At 41.1% G+C, this 19379-nt stretch overlaps 1 protein-coding gene across 3 annotated transcripts in view; it reads left to right on the top strand.

Annotated features, from left to right (window-relative positions):
- Positions 1 to 19379, top strand: part of abcc12 (ATP-binding cassette, sub-family C (CFTR/MRP), member 12) — a 35284-nt gene that overhangs the window by 4891 nt on the left and 11014 nt on the right. For 2 of the 3 annotated variants that reach the window (XM_061814850.1, XM_061814849.1), the window contains exons 3-20: positions 4812 to 4865; positions 4937 to 5040; positions 5121 to 5267; positions 6206 to 6353; positions 6509 to 6745; positions 9097 to 9270; positions 9354 to 9501; positions 13010 to 13158; positions 13633 to 13740; positions 15208 to 15519; positions 15604 to 15728; positions 16641 to 16713; positions 16855 to 17058; positions 17880 to 18014; positions 18097 to 18181; positions 18538 to 18588; positions 18768 to 18881; positions 18995 to 19098. In XM_061814850.1, the coding sequence (XP_061670834.1) occupies positions 4818 to 4865; positions 4937 to 5040; positions 5121 to 5267; positions 6206 to 6353; positions 6509 to 6745; positions 9097 to 9270; positions 9354 to 9501; positions 13010 to 13158; positions 13633 to 13740; positions 15208 to 15519; positions 15604 to 15728; positions 16641 to 16713; positions 16855 to 17058; positions 17880 to 18014; positions 18097 to 18181; positions 18538 to 18588; positions 18768 to 18881; positions 18995 to 19098 (2466 nt within the window). In that variant the 5' untranslated portion in view covers positions 4812 to 4817. Of the gene's footprint in view, positions 1 to 4811; positions 4866 to 4936; positions 5041 to 5120; positions 5268 to 6205; positions 6354 to 6508; positions 6746 to 9096; positions 9271 to 9353; positions 9502 to 13009; positions 13159 to 13632; positions 13741 to 15207; positions 15520 to 15603; positions 15729 to 16640; positions 16714 to 16854; positions 17059 to 17879; positions 18015 to 18096; positions 18182 to 18537; positions 18589 to 18767; positions 18882 to 18994; positions 19099 to 19379 lie in introns of those variants that run through there. The other variant, XM_061814851.1, reaches the window with a different exon arrangement.

The raw sequence follows: 19379 nt of genomic DNA on the forward strand, positions 1-19379 counted from the left end.
TTCACATAACAGTCTACAGAAAAACAGATTCAAACTACAATTGCAACTATATACACAAATGTCTTCTACTGATGTCTGTTTCAGCACCCCTACTCTAGCTCCTTGAGCCTACCCAGTGCCTCCTCTATTTGTTGCTGCAGAGGTGCCAAAGTGGCTCTCTTGTCCTTTGCTCTGCCTCTGAGTGCATTGGCCTCAGTGATAAAGCTTAGATTCCTCTTTTCTTCTGCCTCCTCACACAGCCTGTCAGCCTTCTCAATAAGCATAGATATGTCAGTCTCTATTCTGGCTTTTTTGGCTTTGAGCCAGTAGAGATGAAAAGTGGGCAGCGATGCCAAATGTAGCCGGGTACGAAGTCTTCCTTTCCCCACAGTGGTAGTTTTTAGCAATGTCACTGTCTGGGAACATGACTGCAAACATTTTCGAATTATTTTCACAAGATTTGTAACTGAAATGGCTGCATATCACTTTTAAAGTCCACGCGATCTCTGCCTTTAACGAGTCCGTCTTCGTGTATTGAACTACGTTCATAAAGCCTGACTTCTGGCTGGACAACTGTAAGTGCGCATTAGGGATCGCAACAGGTTACAAATAACCGGTTATAACCAGTTTTCGTTTTTTTAAAACCGAAACCATGGTCGGACTTTCGAAATTGGTTAAAATTTCCAATCATTACTTCCGGTTCCGGTACGCCACATTGCGGTATTTTTTCAACATCATTTCCACTTTTTTCAAGTTTCGCTGTTAGAGTAAAGTTGGACTCAAAAGAACATTCAGATAAATCAAAGAAACATCAAACATGGCATCGATGAAACGCTCCAAAGTATGGGAGTAAACTTGTTTTATTGCCAGACATCAAAACACTACTCGCATAAAGGGGAGAACTCTGTGAACTCGTCACTCTGGAAGAGCAACAACAAAAAACAGTCCGTGCGGAACCCCGCACTCCAACTCGAGGTCCCGCGGGTGAATTATGTAAACACCACTATGGTACCGTTTTTTTTGCTACAGCTGTTCAGTTAAAACAGGTTATGAAAGTAAGCGTTTTTTTGCGATCCCTAGTGCGCATGCACTGCTAGTACCACTGCCTGAAGTTGATGCTGCACTATCTTGATATTTTAGAAACAGATTCATACCAACAGAAGATGAGAGTCTTCGCCAAATCAGCGTGTCTCCTGTTTTTCCGGTGCGACTCCAGCGCTTTGACGCCCATCTTTTCAAGCTGATAACTCTGCTTGCACAGATGGCAGTAAAACATGTGCCGATCTTTCGGATCTCGATGAACCCAGCTCCCAAACGCCTTACTTTCAACCCAAGCTTCTTGAAAATTGCACTTTCCCGTGATACAAGTTGGATCGATGAAAGAACTACGCTACGTCGTAACGAAGACGAAGTGAAATGCCTACTCACGGAAACAAACAACGGAATATCGACAAGATGGCGACTAGTTGTCAACACGGTGACTTCCGTTGACAATTTCCGGCTGATTTGGACGCCAGATGGATCGCTATTTTTTTTTTTTAAATAAAAGATTAATTTATTTTTTGGGGGAGAATTTTGGTGGTAGAGGTCCTCCCTTTGATTTTTTTTTTTTAATTTAAGGCCTTTTAGGGGCTTGACCGGTTTTCGCGGGTTTTAAGGACTTTTAGAAGCCCCTAAATGCACCTGTGAAAATTTAGGGGTTTTTAGGGACTTTTAGGGCCGCGTGCGAACCCTGGGTTAATGTCTGATGAGCAAGGTCCAGTGGCGGGCCGCGAGCCGAGCTTCGGCGTCCGGCGGAGGCAGCGTCTGCCGGCCCAAAGCTCCAGGGGCCTTTTTTTACGCACTTACATCCTGCGCGTAGGCCTCCGAGTAGTCAGACTGCGGCGTCATTCCGTCCGAAGAACCATCCGAATATTCAACATTATTTATAGCCACAGGTTCACACAAGTACGGAAGTATTCCTCTGTCTTCCCGATCAACCGATACTGCTATTTCTCCATCAGATGTGGATGGATGCGAGAAATCAGCGCTGGGCACAATGTAACCGAGGCTTTGGTGCGGCACCTTACACGTCACGTCCGCGCCCGTAAATCAAGTGACTCGCGAAAATGGCAGCGCCCCTGAAAATTCGTAATTGTCGATAAAAATCTTCTCAAAACACTAGTAAATGAGAGAGGATTTAATATCACATTGTCAAGGTAGAGTAGATATTACGTGACCTATTGGATACATTGTTCATGGAGAGGACTGGATTTCCCCTTTGTCTTACAGCATTTGGAAAGCCTTGAATCAATTTCATGATGTACATGTTGTATTTTTACAATCAACAGGAGATATTTAATCTCTGAACACCTTGCAGTTTATGTAGAGCTTTCTAATACAGTTACATTATGTGACACATCATTCTCATCCCTACAAGGAACTATAAAAGACAGCTTCAGGACACATTTCAGTTTGTCAATTTTTTGCGCCTGAGCATCTTTCAGTCATCCTAGAAAAAAGTAAAGTTAAAATTACTTGGTCGTTAAACAACTACATTAGCCTACTGTTTTCATACGGACAAATATGTATTTCTGTCAGTTTTGGCAGTTTCTCATTTAGTTTGTTAGTTGGGATGTACACATGCACACACATACACTTAACTTTTATCAAAATTTCCATATCAATCTTGTTTCAAGTACCATTAAAATATTAAATAGCCGACAGCATCTTGATTTTGATAATCATTATTTACTATTAGGGTTGGGACGATCCAGCCAAACTCGATTCTGGTAATTTTCTGCCCGGAGCAGCGAACGTATTTGATGTGGCTGATTAACAGCTAGCTGGGTGTTGGCCCGCAAGCTAACCACTGAATCGTTTACTTACTAGTGGAGGTTTGCCTGTGGAGTTAGCAGAGGTGAGCCCATTTCCACATCGATATTATCAGCAACCTTATTTCAAGGCAAGGCAGCTTTATTTTAGTGTTTTATACACAATAACTCAGTGAGCTTTACTTGAATAGAATTACATATGAAAGCCTTCAAAATCAAAGAGCGAAAAGATAACTCAATGTACTTGACTTAATTAGAATGACATTTAAAAACAAAGAGCAAATGAAAAAATTCAAATGATTAATGGGCACAGTTAGAGGGACTCCTGACCGTTACTGTATGTTTATATAATGTTAATGGGCTGGCATACTGTAAGTCCTTTTGAGCAGCGGTTAACAGGAACTGTTTTGCTTACCAGTCACTGTTCCCAGTGGTTTCCTATGGTTACTAGCCACAATATTTGTTATTGGATGATAGCGAACTTAGATAACTTCCGCATTGTCTAAAATCTGTTGAAGCATTTCTTTCCTGTTCAGGTGACTGGTGGAGCAGTACGCAGGACACCGGGATGAAGCAAGTGTGGAAAATATTAAACATCTACACTGTCTTTTATCCAGCCATCCATTTTCTTAGCCGCTTATCCTCACAAGGGTTGCTGGAGTGCTGGAGCCAATCCCAGCAGTCATTGGGCAGGAGACAGGGTACAACCTGAACTTAATGAATTGATCTGTTCCATTCTCAGTTCCAACTGAGCTAGGCTGCAAGCTTGAGCTGCACAACAAGTTCCATCGCAAACGGTGCAACTTGCAGGGTGGTGATGTTAGTCAATAGATTGGATTGAAAGTTAACTTGATGCACACAGTGTTTAGTGGTAGCCAGTCACAACATGCAGTATTTTTTTGTACAGCTGCAGCCTTGTACCTCAGTAGCTGAATAAGGCTGGAAGAGAAAATGATGACGAGTATAATGAGTATTCCCTCCCCAGAAAATCCATAGGAGAAACTACCACGAAACTACAACGAAATGGATGACATAGTTGACTAGAAAGCCCCCAAACGTTTCGCAGTGTGGAACGAGTTTCTTTTTTTAGTCTAACAGGATAATTTAGTGCACGCTACTCTGTATCTCAAGTTTACTGTGTATGTTCACACAAAGTCAAAATACTGTACCACCCATTTTTATTACTAGCTGAAGTACTACCACCCACTTGAGCACACTCTGCAAGATTTTACAGTCCCAGACCAGATCGAGGGCTAAGCCACACCTCCCCCGCCATCTTTCTGTTCAAATTTTGACAGGAAATAAATATTTACATCAAAAGGTTCAGAGTAACAGGGAATTTACGATAATGAAAAGCTGTTTGTCATCATACGTATCAGTATTGACTGATATGGGGGAAAATATTTTAACAGAACACCCCCCCCCTCCCCCATATCAATCAGGCCTAATGTCTTTACAGTTGGTCAAGGAAAAGAGAAAAATAATGAGTCTCAAGCAATGACCTCCTGTGCTCCTGTGAGAACCGGAATAAAATTATGTGCACCCCTGCTCATATGGTACATATGATAGTGTATTTTTTATGCTACTGCACAATCTGTCCCAAGTTGCACAATATTCTGTGCTATCTCATTTTCCACGTGTTGTACAGTTTCCATGCACAAATTTTATTTATTTTGTAGTGTTAAGCCCCCGTACCATTTTGTTTATTGCTTTCCATTTATTTCAAATCTCATCATCACACAGGCGAATCATGTTTCCTGACTCTTCCTATGATAATAATAGCGCTGAATTGAATCCCTTGAACCTTGATTTCCTGGTTCCCAACTTCATAAACTTGCCTGATAGCTTCAATGAACAATCTAAAGCAGGTGAATGTGAGTGTGAAGGCTTGTTTGTTTATATGTGCTTTGTAATTTGCTGGGACAGACTTTAGATGCACATTTTTTAAAAATGTCAAGTACTTCCTTTTGTGAAATAAAAGTTGACCAACATTAATATATGCTATGTGTCTCTCTATAGGACAAGATGATGGCTGAAGATTGTAATTTGGAGAAATATAAACATGTTTTATCTGTGAGTACACATCAAACAAACACTTCTTCCTGGACTCTTATGAGCTACCGAGCACTTTTTTGGATTTTTAGAGCACCGGGGACAACAATGGTCAAAGGAAAACTTCCGCATCACTTTTTGGAAAGTACAAGCAGAGTGTTCAGACCCTCAAACCTTTCCGGTGGACATCAACACAGTCAGTGGATTTCACTTAGCAGCACTTAATTAACAAATGCTGCTAACCCATTGCTAACACCAAGTCTGTTGGCTGTGTAGGCCACATGCAATTGATAATGCGGGTTTCCTGTCCTTCGCCACCTTCACATGGATGACTTCCATGATGTGGGCCATGTACCGGAACAGGGTGGACGTCAACACCCTTAACCTGTCACCTTTGGATGAGGCCGGAGGAAGCACAGACAGGTTTTTTTCCATTTTTTATATACAGTATATTAAGTAGCAAATTCTTCCTGGAAAAATCTTCATGTTGAATACGTTTCAGCTTAATTACAGAGCGTTTCTTCAGCTCTAAATTTGAAATGTCCACTGCCCCTATACAATGTCTTTGGTGTTCATGTCAAAAAGGGGAGATCACACAAGGGTTGATAAATGACTGTTTTGCATAACGGAGATGCACCTCAAAAGCAGACGTCTTTGAGCACAAAAATGTCCAAAATCTGGACAGAAAGGACCGCTGGTTTGAAGGAGGTTCAAAAGAAACCTATTAAAGCAGAGGTCTATGGCAAACTACAAAGGCAGTATCAAAGCCGAGGAGCAGGTTTTTACTAGCACTAATGCTTATAACAACGTCTTGACCTCTCTCTCAAAAACATCGTCTTGTTTCTTTGGGAAAAACAGTGGCCACTCATTAGCCATTTTGCCATAGGCAGGTGAACCACTGGTTGAAACCTAAAATGGTCATTTAGCAGCCACACTTGGCAAAACAGCGACAACCTTGATGTGACTGTCCTCGGGGATCACACACACCACAGACCAAAAAAATTGTGGGAGTTCACACAATATTTACAACTGAACGAGCCTTTTGCATTCAAGGTGACTTGTCTTCAAGAACCAGAAAAAATCCTGTTAATTGTTTTGCAAATTACCTGGATGAATGTGAAGCCACACAGACCTTCTTAGAAAAGTTTGAGCTCGGTCACGAGTAGGACAGAAATCAAACCACGTGAAAAGCTGAAATGTTTTGTGGACAATCTCCAAACACCCTGATTGGCTGTTGACCTGTCAGGGGTGTATGTTTAGGATGTAGCAATTTAATGGTATACCCAATGGATGGATATTGTTGCACCTGAGAGCGAAATGTGAGAATGGTCCCGGAATAGCAACACTTATGCTGTCCTCAGGCTCCAGAGACTCTGGGAGGAGGAAGTAGCAAAGTCAGGTCTGGAAAAGGCCTCTTTAGTCCGAGCCATTCTTCACTTCCAAAGAACCAGGCTGATTCTCTCTGTCCTGGTCGGAGTGATTGCCATGGTGTCAGCCTTTCTGGGTCCGGTGAGTCAACACAGCACTCCATCCAGTAAATTCCCTGAAACAAGGGGTTCAGACAGATCTGCGGGTAGTTCTGATCTCATGTTCAGGAGGTTGGGACCTTGTATTTCTTTGGTTCAAGCTGCCACCATAGTAACTGTGATTTAAACCCCCCTCAGGCCATTGTGGTCTACCTGCTCCTGAACTATGTAGACGACCCTTCCCAGTCAACGCAGATGCACGGCATCGGCCTCTGCTTTGCTCTGTTCACCACAGAGTTCTTCAAGGGCTTCTTTATTTCACTGCTGTGGGCAGTCAACCTGCGAACTGCCGTCCGGCTGAAGGGGGCCTTCAGTTCACTGGCCTATCAGAAGGTCATCTCGCTGCGGGTGCACAGTGGAATCTCCATGGGAGAGGTAGCTAACATCCAGCTTTCAGTTGGGTATTGCAATAAAAAAAGTAAACTTATAATTTTATGACAAAAGAATGTTGTTGTTTTTTCCCGGGTGGGGTGATGTAATCATACAACTGTGAGTAAAAGCACCCCCAAAATTTGCAAATTTCCTTTGTTTTTTTTTTTTAAATAACATATTACTAGAAAGGGGCGGAATGGTGGCTCAGCTGGAAAAGCATTGGCCTCAAAGTTCTGAGGACTGAGGTTCAAATCGCGGCCTCCCCCTGTGTGGAGTTTGCATGTTCTCCCTGTGCATACGTGGGTTTTTTCCGAGGACTCTGGTTTCCTCCCACATCCTAAAAACATGCAACATTAATTGGACACTCTAAATTGCACCTAGGTGTGATTGTGAGTGCGGCTGTTTGTCTCGATGTGCTCTGCGATTGGCTGGCAACCAGTTAAGGGTTTACCCGGCCTCCTGCCCATTGACAGCTGGGATAGGCTCCAGGACTCCTGCGACCCTTTTGAGGATAAGTGGCTAAGAAAATGGATGGATATTACTAGAAAACAACTTTTAGGCTGAAATTATAACTAGTAAAATCTCGGGATGCACCAATACTGACACCAGTATCTGTTTCTATACTATATTTGCCATCGTTCGAGGAAGTGTCATAAGGCAGAACAGGGACAATCAGAATTTAACACCCAAGACAGATTGCCAAGCAAGTGTTGCATCTAATTCTCATTTTGTGGCGCTATAATCGGTCGGAAAATGATCCGTTTATGACAAATAGTATATATATCTTTGTTACGGAAGTCAGTGATGTACAGGAGAGTCATAGACAGTGCAATTCAATGCAAAACAGATGAGTGTCATGACATAAAAGGACCATCTCCCAAATGCTCAGTTTTTCAGAAGCAAGGATGGAGTGAGTTTCACGACTTTGTAAACAACTGCGTAAGCAAGAACTCCAAACAGTTTAAGAACAACGTTTCTCAACATTGAATTGAAAGGAATTTAGAGATTTCACCGTCTGTGGTCTATAATATTATCAAAAGTTTCAGAGCATATGGACAAATTTCTGGTTGTAAGAGGCAAGGTCTAAAACATACATTGAATGTCTGTGACCTTACATCCCACTGGTGCTACTACATTAAAAACCTTCATTGTGTTAAGGATATTGCCACATGGGCTCAGGAAAACTTTAGATTAACTGTCTCAGTTAATGCTGTTTGTCACATCTGCAAATATAAGTCCAAATTGTACCGTGCAAAGCAAACGCCGCAAATCAACAACACCCAGAAACCAAGCCAACTTCTTTGAGAGGAATGATGCAAACTGGAAATGTGTGCTGTGGTCTGAGGAGTCCAGTTTTCACATTGTTTTGGCAAATCAAGAACATCATATTGTCTGGCCCAAGCAGAAAGTAGACCATCCAGACTGCTACCAGTGCAAAGTTCAAAACCAAATGCTCAACTCTGTAGAGATGAACTTGGACTTCAGGAAACATCCTTCACCATAGCTGCCTCTCACACTGTCACACAACCCTGTGTCAACTGTCAAGACTTTCAAGTTCCTGGAAATTGGATTCCCCCAGGACCTGAAATCCTGCGAGCAGCAACTCCATCCAAAAAAAAAAAAAAAAAAACCCACAGAGGATGTACTCCCTGTGGATTCTGAGGAAACAGGGCCTGCTACGGGTACTATTGAGGCAGTTCTACACAGCACCATCAGTCTGGTTTGGTGCTACCACAAGAAACAACAAACTCCGACTGCAACAGACAGTCAAGACTTCCGAAGAAATTATAGTTAGCCTTCTACCCACTTTTGAGGACTAGCACACTACTAAAACTAAGACACGGGAATGCAAAATCCCTTTGTACCCTCCGCAACCTGGTCACCACCAATTCAAGTTTCTCTCCTCAGGAAGGCGGTATAAAACAATGCAAACTAAAACCATCAGACATTCCAACAACTTCTTCCCTCTTGCCAATAAGATCAGTTTGAGGACTCTTAACAGCATTTCCACAATCATCACCGTACCAGATTATTCCACAAATAGTCACTTTAAATTGCTTGAGGACTTTGCACCATTTGCTCAATGCCCTTATGTCAGCATCACTACCCCTGCAAAAGGTTTGAACTGCACAGAGATGCCAAAGATGGCGGCAAAGCACTGCTTTTGTCTCCTCAATTTACTTCAACGTAGTTTCTTGACATTAAGATGCCACAAGATTACACCTAAGTAAGAATTTTAATGCTTTGACTTGGGTACTTAAAACAGCTAATATCGTATCGCGACTATGCGGGGGTTTACATTATATTCTGTTTGTGAGATTTTTGTTTGGTCCTGTTTAACAACTCCAACCCAGATCATTAACGTCTTGACTAACGACGGCCACAAGCTGTTTGAGGCCGTACTGTTCGGCAGCTTCGTGCTGTCAGCACCGGTGCTCTTCTTTGTTTGCATCATCTACGCCTGCTACATCCTGGGCATCACGGCGCTGATGGGCGTCGGTACCTACTCGGTCTTCGTTCCGATACAGGTCAGGAAACCATTGCGCCATAGCCAGCTTTTCTTGAAGACTATTAAAGCAAGTAATTGTTGTTTATTCCCCCCGCTGTTCAGTTTCTCATGGCCAAGCTCATCAACAAGTTCCGGCACAAAGCCATTGTGATGACAGACAGTCGCGTTCGCATCATGAACGAGATCCTCAACAGCATCAAACTCATCAAGATGTACGCATGGGAAGATTCCTTTCAGAAGAAAATCACAGGTACGGGCCTACACGATCAGGGTTTATTATGCCAGGATTATTAGCATTAAAAAAACATCCAATTAATTTTCTCAGCCGCTTATCCTCACAAGGGTCGCATATTATGAGAAAAATTCCATATTTATTTAAAACATGTAATTTTTGAATTTAAAACTGTTATTTAATGAGAAAAGGTGTGGACCTGGAGTTAAAAAACATACATTTAAAGAAATAATTATTGGAAGATGAAATTATAAAAACCCTTGATCCATTCATTTTCTGAGCTGCTTGTCCTCACAAGGATGGGGGGGAGTAGGACGACCCGATCCCAGCTATCTTCAGGGAACAGCCAGGGTACACCCTGAACTGGTAACCAGCCAATCACAGGGCACATGTAAACACGTATGAATTGTAAGTTAACTGTTAAGGCAAGAGGGAAGATGCTGTTGGAATGTCTGCTGTTTTTTGTTTGCATGTAAGCGTTCATGACCTGGAGGATTTTGAATGCTCTTGTCTTAGTTCTCGAAGCATCCAAATCCTCAAGGGTGGGAAGGTTAGAAACCACAATTTTTTCGACCGTCTTGATTGTCTGTTTGACTTTGGCCATGTTTGTGGCAGCATCAAACCAGACTGATGCATGAACACAGGCCTGATTCAATGTTCTGTTTTTTTTAAATGAAATGATAAAATGATCATTTCAAATCTGTAATATTTTCATTCATAATATTTTGAGGACAAAAGCTTTGCTTTCTTGGATAAACTTTCCATACATCAGAATGCAACACAAAGTGCTTTACAGAAATAAAAACAAAATTGAAATGGGAAGAAACACAAGACCCACCCCTCCCACATCTGAACATACACATGCATAAAATTAATATAGAGACATGGGAAGGCACTTGGGCTCCAGGTGGGGGAAGACAAAGCCAAGTGAGAGGTGCCACAGCACGCAGCCACAGAGTATGCTGCCACAAAGACCATCACCATGACCCGGGAGGACCGAGATGGACTCTCTCTATTGTGCAGAGCCCCCTGCCCCCCGAGGCATGGCAAAACTACAGAATGATATTCCTGCTGGCAGCCTGAACACAATTTCCAGCGGGGAATCTCCCATGAGGAGACACTGGAGAGAAAGCTAAAGGATAATAGGACAGGATGAAACTGAAAGACAATATGAAATTTAATTAAATGATTAACAGATCGGTGAATAGATAAATAATGAATAAATCCATAGATAAATAAGAAATCAGTTCATAGTTAAACCAAACACCGTCTTCTGTAAAATCTCAAACTTTTTGGCCACTTTGGAAAACTTGTAAACTTTCATTACCTTTCCCACTGGAGCCTCTCTGGGATTAAAACTGTCGACGTTAAAATAAACACAGTGTGTGTGTTTCTTTCGGCTTGTCCCTTTCGGGGTCGCCACAGCGTGTCATCTCAGATGAACGCATATATATGTTTGGCACAATTTTTACGCCGGATGCCCTTCCTGACGCAACCCTTCTCAGGGAGTGGAGGCCCCAGTGGGATAACACAGTAATGTGTTTAATACTATAATAACGAAAACAGTTGGCATAACCCATCAACAAGCCGTATGTTATGATGAGATCCAAGGTCTTGTCCCCCTCTGTGATGTACTGTTTAAAATCCATACAGCACCAAAGGTTTTGCTAATCTTTGTACATTTTCTCCAATGCATTACCAATGTGTACATTAAAATCAACAGTTATTAAAGGCCTATCTTCGGTGATATGTATGCCTGATAGTCTTCTTCTTCTTCTTTTCCTTTCGGCTTGTCGCGTTAGGGGCCGCCACATTAATTCCAAAATTCACCGATTAAAATGGGCAGAATGGTGAGGTAGTCTGTAAATTGTGAGTCAGAGGATCGGCGTTTCTGCTAAGTGTAGCTGTTAAAAGAAAGGATGAGTGATGCAATACCTCCCCCTTGTAAAAGAATAAAAACTTTCAATTTGGTGGGCAGACGTCTGTGAGAACAATTGGTGCATCAGTGCCAAGCCATATCTGTTTTTAAACATCATGTCCGGTTTATTGTTAGTGATCAGGTTATTTATGATGACAATTTTGTCTTGGATAGAAAGCACAGTTACACGGACACAAATTGCTCTATGTACCAAATGTGTGCTCATCAGGACCAGTTGTGATTCAAACGTGTAGCAAGCAAGTCTCCCTCTAACTGGACCTTTAATTGATGTTGTGTTGAAGCACAGTGGAGATCATGAGTGGGACGGATAAAGGGCGGGGGGCTTGTGGTGGACGAGAATGAATGATTGTGAAGCGCTATAATTCTGTAAATCTATTGACAGTCAATGTGAGAAAGTGTTGGAGGAGTCCAGGGTGAGTTCATGGATAAAAGGAGGGATCCTCAGAGACTTCGGCGGAGACAGTTCTAAGTAAAAAAAAAAAAAGTCTCCCAAAAAGTCATAATATTCAGAGGAAAAAATGTAATTTCTCCAAGATAACCCCTTTCGAGGTTTCTTGCAGAGTTCAGGCAAATGAAGAACAATAACAGCCCATAGCCAGTTAACCCAGAATGCCAACACCATATTGTAGTTTTGGAAGATTAAATCACACATATCATATTTTACAAGGATAAAATCCTAAAATTATGCATAAGCAACATATTTTAAAAAACGTTTTTTATTTACTTTAATTTTATTTTATTTCAGGATGAATTCATTCAATCGTTTATAAAATCTGTATTAAAAATGTTGTATAGCAAAAACAATTTTTGTTTGAAAAAAACATCAAATATTGTACATAAAAAGTCACATTTATTTCACTTTGTTTTCACAATAATGATGATGAATAATAAAGTGACGTATTTTTTTTAAATAGAATGTTATAAGTTATTTTCAAGGATAAAATCATACAATTATGAATAAATCTATGCAAATTCTGGAAAAAAGGCAGTGTATTATGATATTTAAGGGATAAAATCATGTATGAGTCAATTGTGCAAAAATAAGAACTGTGTAATGTGAGAGATTTCTTTTTTTAAGGCTAATGCTATATGGAGGGATGAGAGTTTTCCGCCGATCGGCGGATTTACATTTTCAGACCAAGTTCAGCTTAGTGGTAGGACAAGCACCACTATCATATGCCGTTCTAACTTGCTTGGTACTGTAAATATTTGCATTTTGCGAGATAAACAAAACTTGGACATTCCCGGCAAAGTGCTGTGCACTCTGTGTTCCGATACGAGCAAAAAATATCCAGGAGGAAACTCAAATTCCAAATTGGTCATTCTCATCCCTGTATGTTTATGAGTAAAAGAAATGTTAGAGTTTTTTTTTTTTTAATTAACAGCACTGAGAAAAAAGGTGGAATGTTTCAAAGAAAAAACTATCATATGTGTAAGAGTAATTTTGGAAGAGTTGCGGTTCCACAATATAGTTACAAAATGTAATTTTACAAGGCTAAAATAATGAAATTACCAGTAAAAACTGTACTTTTTTAGGAGATTTTATTGACAAATGAAAACAATTCCCCTTTTTGGGATTTCTTTCAGAGTTGAGGAAAACTGAGAAAAAACATCTGCGCATAGCCAGTTATATCCAGAATGCAAACACGAGCATCACCAGCATCATCCCCACCCTGGCCACCGTACTCACCTTCTTGCTGCACACCTTGTTGGGCTGGAAGCTAAACATTACTGAAGTGAGTACACCACAACCGGGGCCGGCAAGTGAGAAATAGCTGACTTTATTGACAGTAGCTCGCCATGCATTTGGTACTGGGACCTTCAGCAGGAATTTACCTGACATAATCCAACACTTAAAATGACCAATCTGGGATGGTCCTAGTTCATCTGTAAGGATTTTAGGTTTATAACCAGGTGTGAAAAAAATACAAAAATGGTTTCTACTTTTTGGGGGGGTTGTGGTAATCTGATTATTTTCAAATTACATCAAGCAACACAGAAGGTTCTGGGCAGATTAGATTGACATGGCAACACATAAATCAAAATACTGTGGAACCCTTGTAGGCTGTAAAAACACTGCAAAATGAAGAGCATAGGCTGTTGGGATTAGATTCATACAACTGTAACAAATATTTAACATGTTGTAAGTGTAGGTCAATGCCTCTGCTTAGGCCATCGTAGATGTTGCTGATGTTTTCTGTCATCATCAGGCTTTCACCACCATCGCCATCTTTAACGCCATGCGCTTCTGCCTGGCTCTGATGCCGATGTCCGTGAAGTCTCTGGCCGAGGCCAACGTGTCCATTCTGCGTCTCAAGGTAGAAAACTTTATTGGTATTTGTTAGCAGTCTGGTGCTTGCCCAGTACCCTGGAGACCAATCATGGAGTCTAGAGTCTGGTTAGAAGACAAAAGAGCAGGTCTAGGATAAGGGTAATAGACAGGTTATGATAATCCCCCACACATTTGCAGTTCATTTTTGAGTGACTTCACCTATTTTAGTATTAGAACCTATCCCGCACTACTCACTAAACAAGTTACCTGTGAGCAGTCCTATATGAATTTTTCATCTTTTTTTTTTTAATGATAGACTAAAACTCCACAAGAGGTTTCTTAACCTCAGCTATGAGGAAAGTTGTAATTGGTGGCAAGGAAGTATTTAAAGGAGACAAATGTCAACTGTTGATCATGATGTTTGTTTGTTTTTTTTCCCAGAGAAAAATCCTTATAGAGTGCCATCTCCTTGCTAAAAGCTAAACTCTGATTTACAGTGTGCAGAACACAGGCTTACATACAGTTTTACGGGAAAATCCTTCTTCTCTCATTGGCCAAGAACTGGGATGACTTAATCTTCCTGCCATATTTGGTTATTTTTGTTTTGTAGGGATGTACTGTAAGCAGGCTTTGTGTCTATCCAAACTCTCATTCAGGGTCAGGTACCCTGATTATGATGTCATTTTATGAAGCGTTTGTTCATACTGTGCCCCATTCGAGACCAATGTCCTGCACTTAGCATTTTGGCAACACTTTCTGCACTCTAATGGTTTAGTTGTGAATCACTCCTCCAGGGCGGTCCTCCCTCCCAGAGGTGGGCAATAGATGGTCGGCGAACATGGCACATAAACTTAGAGCTCCTGTTTTGAAGATGAACCAAAAGAAAATCAACTCCAGTACCCCGACCCAATTGGCCAAGAGGCTGCAATTTATAGCTGTTGCACAGTGCCGTTCCATCCAGGACCCCCTCTCTGTCTGACTACCATATATTTGAGTTTTGCAGGACAAGTAATTGGAGTTCAACAAGCTATTTATGTTGAAACCAAAGACCTTATTTGTACAGCATATATAATACAGTTACAAGCCCAAGAAAAAATAGAGACCACATTTTGTTGTGCATACAAACATGGCAGCCCACCAGTATCGGATGAAATGGATTGGAGAGGTCACCCCATAAAGTATAAACTTTCATGGAGGGAGCTCAAAGATCCCCAAAAATGTATTTCAATATTATGATAAAAGGAAAAAAAAAATCATACAATCGTGTGTAAAAATGTGTAATATTTGATAAGAAAAAATGTCCTATGTGAGCAGGAATTTTTTTTTTTTTTTTAGGATAAAATCTTAAAAATAAAAATATATAATATTTCTGGAACATGTTATATTATTAAGTCAAAAACATTGGGAAGGCTACTGCACCAGTGGTCTTAAGGGCTAGCCTAGGATCCTCAGCAAGGTGCCCAACGCCTGGATCACCTCGTTGTCTTATAACTCTGCATCCTTGCCTCCCCAGAAAATATTGCTGATCCAGAATCCAGATCCCTATTTGGTGCAGAGGACAGATGGCGACTTGGCCATCGAGATGAGGAACGCTACCTTGTCTTGGAACAAGCCCGACAACTGGAGGGACGCACTCCCTGCTGGTGTGGTCAACGGGGGGACGGCAACAGCCAACAGAGAAATTGGATCCAAGTTGGAGGAAAAACACGACTTCTTGCCCACTTTGAGGAATGTTTCCTTCTCGCTTCCCAAGGGCAAGTTACTGGGTGTCTGCGGGAATGTGGGAAGTGGCAAAACCTCGCTGATTTGTAGTATTTTAGAGCAGGTGAGTTGAATCACCCGCCTCACCTGCACTGAGGTTTTCTTTTCCAGGGTGGAGACCTCCATCTGGTGGCTTTTGTGTTTTTAGATGCACCTCCTGCAGGGCTCGATCACGGCTGACGGAACGTTTGCATACGTCTCCCAGCAGGCGTGGATCTTCCACGGAAGTGTACAAGAAAACATCCTGATGGGTAGCCCGATGGACAAGGAAAAGTAATGCACACGGTGGAAAACAGCAAAGAAGTGATGGAATGACAAAAAGGAATAACAAAAACAACTGCTACTAGTCATAGAATTACAATCAGCACAACTACTAATGCCTTTTTTGCTACCATTACTAGGACATGTACTTCTACTATAGCTACTCTTATTGGTACTTTAACAATTACCACGGCTACTACTGCTAGCTCTACTACAAAAAAAAAGAGCAGCTTACTTTTAAAACTACTACTGTTATTCCTACTACAACTACAATATGTACTACAACTGTTATTATTATTACTACTGCAAGTAAAACTATTAGTACTACAATTATAACAACACTACTATTACAACAACCACAATTACTGTTATTATTAGTTCTACTATTACTAAAACTATTTCAGTACTATTGCTAGTATTATTACTGTTTCTGATACTGCTGCTACTATTGCTACTCCAATTATTACTATTACAAGTACTCTATGAATATTACTACTACTGCAACTACTTCTTCTAATATTACTACTAAAACTACTTCTACTACTACTAATGATACTATTACTACTTCTACAACTATTTGCTACGAGTGTTTCTACTCAAATGATTAGTGTTGCTATTTTCACTACTATGACAACTCCTACTCTAATTACTGCAACGACTATTTCTGTTCATACTACTCTTCCGTTGCTCTTACTTGTACTACTAATTCTATGGCTACTAACAACTACTACGACTGCCACTACAAATACCTATATTATCTCTATTACTGCTATTACTTCTGTTATTAGTACAATTTATTTTCCGACTACTTTTAATGGTATTATTAATACTACCGCTAGTATTATTGCTGCTGAATTACTATATGACAATTAATGTTACTTTTACTACTGCTACTACCATTAATGTATTGATTTCTTTGTGCAGATACGAAAGAGTTTTGGACGTGTGCAGCCTGAAGGCCGACATGAAGATACTCCCACAAGCTGATCGCACAGAGGTATATTTTTAAATTATTTTTTTATTATTGATTTCTATTTTAACTGATTCCTGATGTTGATTGCCGTCTTTGTTGTTGATTTCTATCGCCACTGTCGATTTCTGTGACTTTCCCGCAAGTGCTTGTTGTTGTCGTTATCAGATCGGTGAGCGTGGCCTGAACCTGTCAGGCGGACAGAAGCAGAGGATCAGCCTGGCCCGGGCGGTTTACGCTGACAAGGACATCTACCTGCTAGACGACCCCCTCTCAGCCGTGGACGCCCACGTGGGAAAGCACATCTTTGAAGAGTGCATCAAGCAAGTGCTGCGGGGAAAGTCCGTCATCTTGGTCACGCATCAGCTCCAGGTACCAGGTCCCCAAAGTACAAAGTACTACTATTGTTACTACCATTTTTGCAAACCTTTTTTTTGGAGAACATGTCTACTTGTCTTTCAGCTACCGTAGATTGTGTAAATTTGTGGTTTGTAGTGATGGTTTTTAAATGCCCTTTTCTGGCTTTTTACACTAATATAAATAAGTTATGTTACTGAGGGAAATTAAAGACGGAAGTAATCGTCATTTGAAGAAATGTTAAGACATCAAGCATAACATTTATGCCAGCCTCAAACAGGTAAAGATTTTGAGGTAGCTGGAAGCAACAATGAGTGAGCAAGAAGGCTCAGAAACGGCTATAAGAGCAAGATTGACAGCAGCATGGATGAAGTACAAGAGAGAACTTTCATGGGTTATAGGAGACAGTAAAATGCAATACATAACAGTAATACTGTACACTGAAAAAGGATCAAGGAAGTAGCATTTGAGGACAAAAAGAAACATCCGTAACATTTGAAGAAGTGCCTACCTACTAATGGGGATCACCAATGAAACTATTAACAAACGAATAACTGTGAATCCTCACATACTCACGGAGCGCAGATGTTATCCTTCGTCTACAATGTTTCTGTGCTGTTTTTATGATTTTTCTGCATTCAGATATGTTTACAATGTGTTTAAAATGTGTGTTTCATGAGTTTTCCAAGTGTTTAAAGCGTTCGGGAAGGGTAAAACTAGTCTCTCGATATCACAGTTTCACCTGTCGTGGGTTTGTCTGAATTTTGAAACGTATCCTACGTGCTAAAAGGGCTTTCACTGTATTATTGCTCTTACTATTCTTATGACTACATCAGTATCTGGAGTTCTGCGATGACATTTTGGTACTGGAGAATGGCGAGGTCCTGGAGTCAGGGAACCACCTGGTGCTGATCAGGGCCAACGGACGCTACGCACAGCTCATCAGCGGCTACCACGCGGAACAGGCCAAAGTCAGACTGGCGTATGCTTGACTGCATCTTCTGCTTTTCTTCATCTCTTCATTAACTTGGGGGTGTGATTACATGTGCACAGACGAAGAAAGAAGTAGAGGCTCAACCCAAGAAAGCGAAGGAAGCTGAGCTGAGAGAATGCGCAAACAGCGGCATAATCAACCCAGGTTACTAGAATTAATGCTACTACTGTATTGCTACTGCTACTTCTACTACTAGATTAGATCTCCCAATAGAGTCCTACCATTAATGAGAGGGCAATAAGTTAATACTACTGCTACTGCTACTACTACTCCTATTCCTATAACAATTGCTATTACTGAAACTACGACAGCTACTTATATTACCTACATGGCTGGTACATGGCTTTTGTGTGGGTCAAAAACAACAACAACTCCAAATAGATTAATTTTGCTTTGTTTTTTTTTGTTTTTAAGTAAATAACGGACGGTATGTTCCCTCCAAACATCTGTGAAAGTCAAGCTTGTATTATGGAGGTACTAACATCTGCTCTTCCTCACAGCCTTCGAAATCACGGATGAAGACGAGGTGGAAGGCCTAGCCAGCCAAAAATGTGAGAAGAGACTCCTTTATTTTGTAAATTTTTTGATCAAATTAGGTGCACCAAAGAGAGCCATAAAACCAAACTTTGTTTCACTTCAGAACTCTCAAATTGAATATCATTTGATTGGGCAGGTGTACCTAATCAGATATCCAATTAGTTTCGTGTATATTTGAAAATTTGTATTGTAGTGTGTCAGAGTGTTGGAGCAGTGGAGAAGGGCGACCAGCTAGTCAGCAAGGAGTCATCCACAAAGGGGGCTGTCTCCTGGAGGACTTACGGACAATACTGCAAGGCAGCAGGAGGTCAGAAACACTCAACTCACGCACACACACAGATAGATATATTGGTAGAATTGCTCATATTAATATGTATGTGTCTACTGCATGTTTGTGGTTTTTGGAATCCATATCTTTAGGTTACATTATCACCTTCCTCGTCTTCCTCAATGTGGTGCTGATGATTGGCACCACAGCCTTCTCCAGCTGGTGGCTCAGCTATTGGCTTGGCCAGGGCAGTGGGGTAAGAACACATACACTGAACACACACACACACACACACACACATACGTTCAATAATACGGTTGTGCAAACTACATTATATCCAGTAGAGCGGACACAGGGTTTAAGTATAGATTCTGACTGCTCATTTGAACGAGACAACACCAAGCCACATTCTGTGTGTTACAACAGCATGGCTTCAGAGTAAGGGTGTGCATACTAGCTTAACCTGCTACCAGTCTGGACAAGTCTCCCATTAAAAATGTATGGGACATTATGAAGTGCAAACTACTACAACAGAGA

Source organism: Syngnathoides biaculeatus, chromosome 3 (assembly GCF_019802595.1).
Source record: "Syngnathoides biaculeatus isolate LvHL_M chromosome 3, ASM1980259v1, whole genome shotgun sequence".
In the NCBI taxonomy this organism is placed as follows: domain Eukaryota; kingdom Metazoa; phylum Chordata; class Actinopteri; order Syngnathiformes; family Syngnathidae; genus Syngnathoides; species Syngnathoides biaculeatus.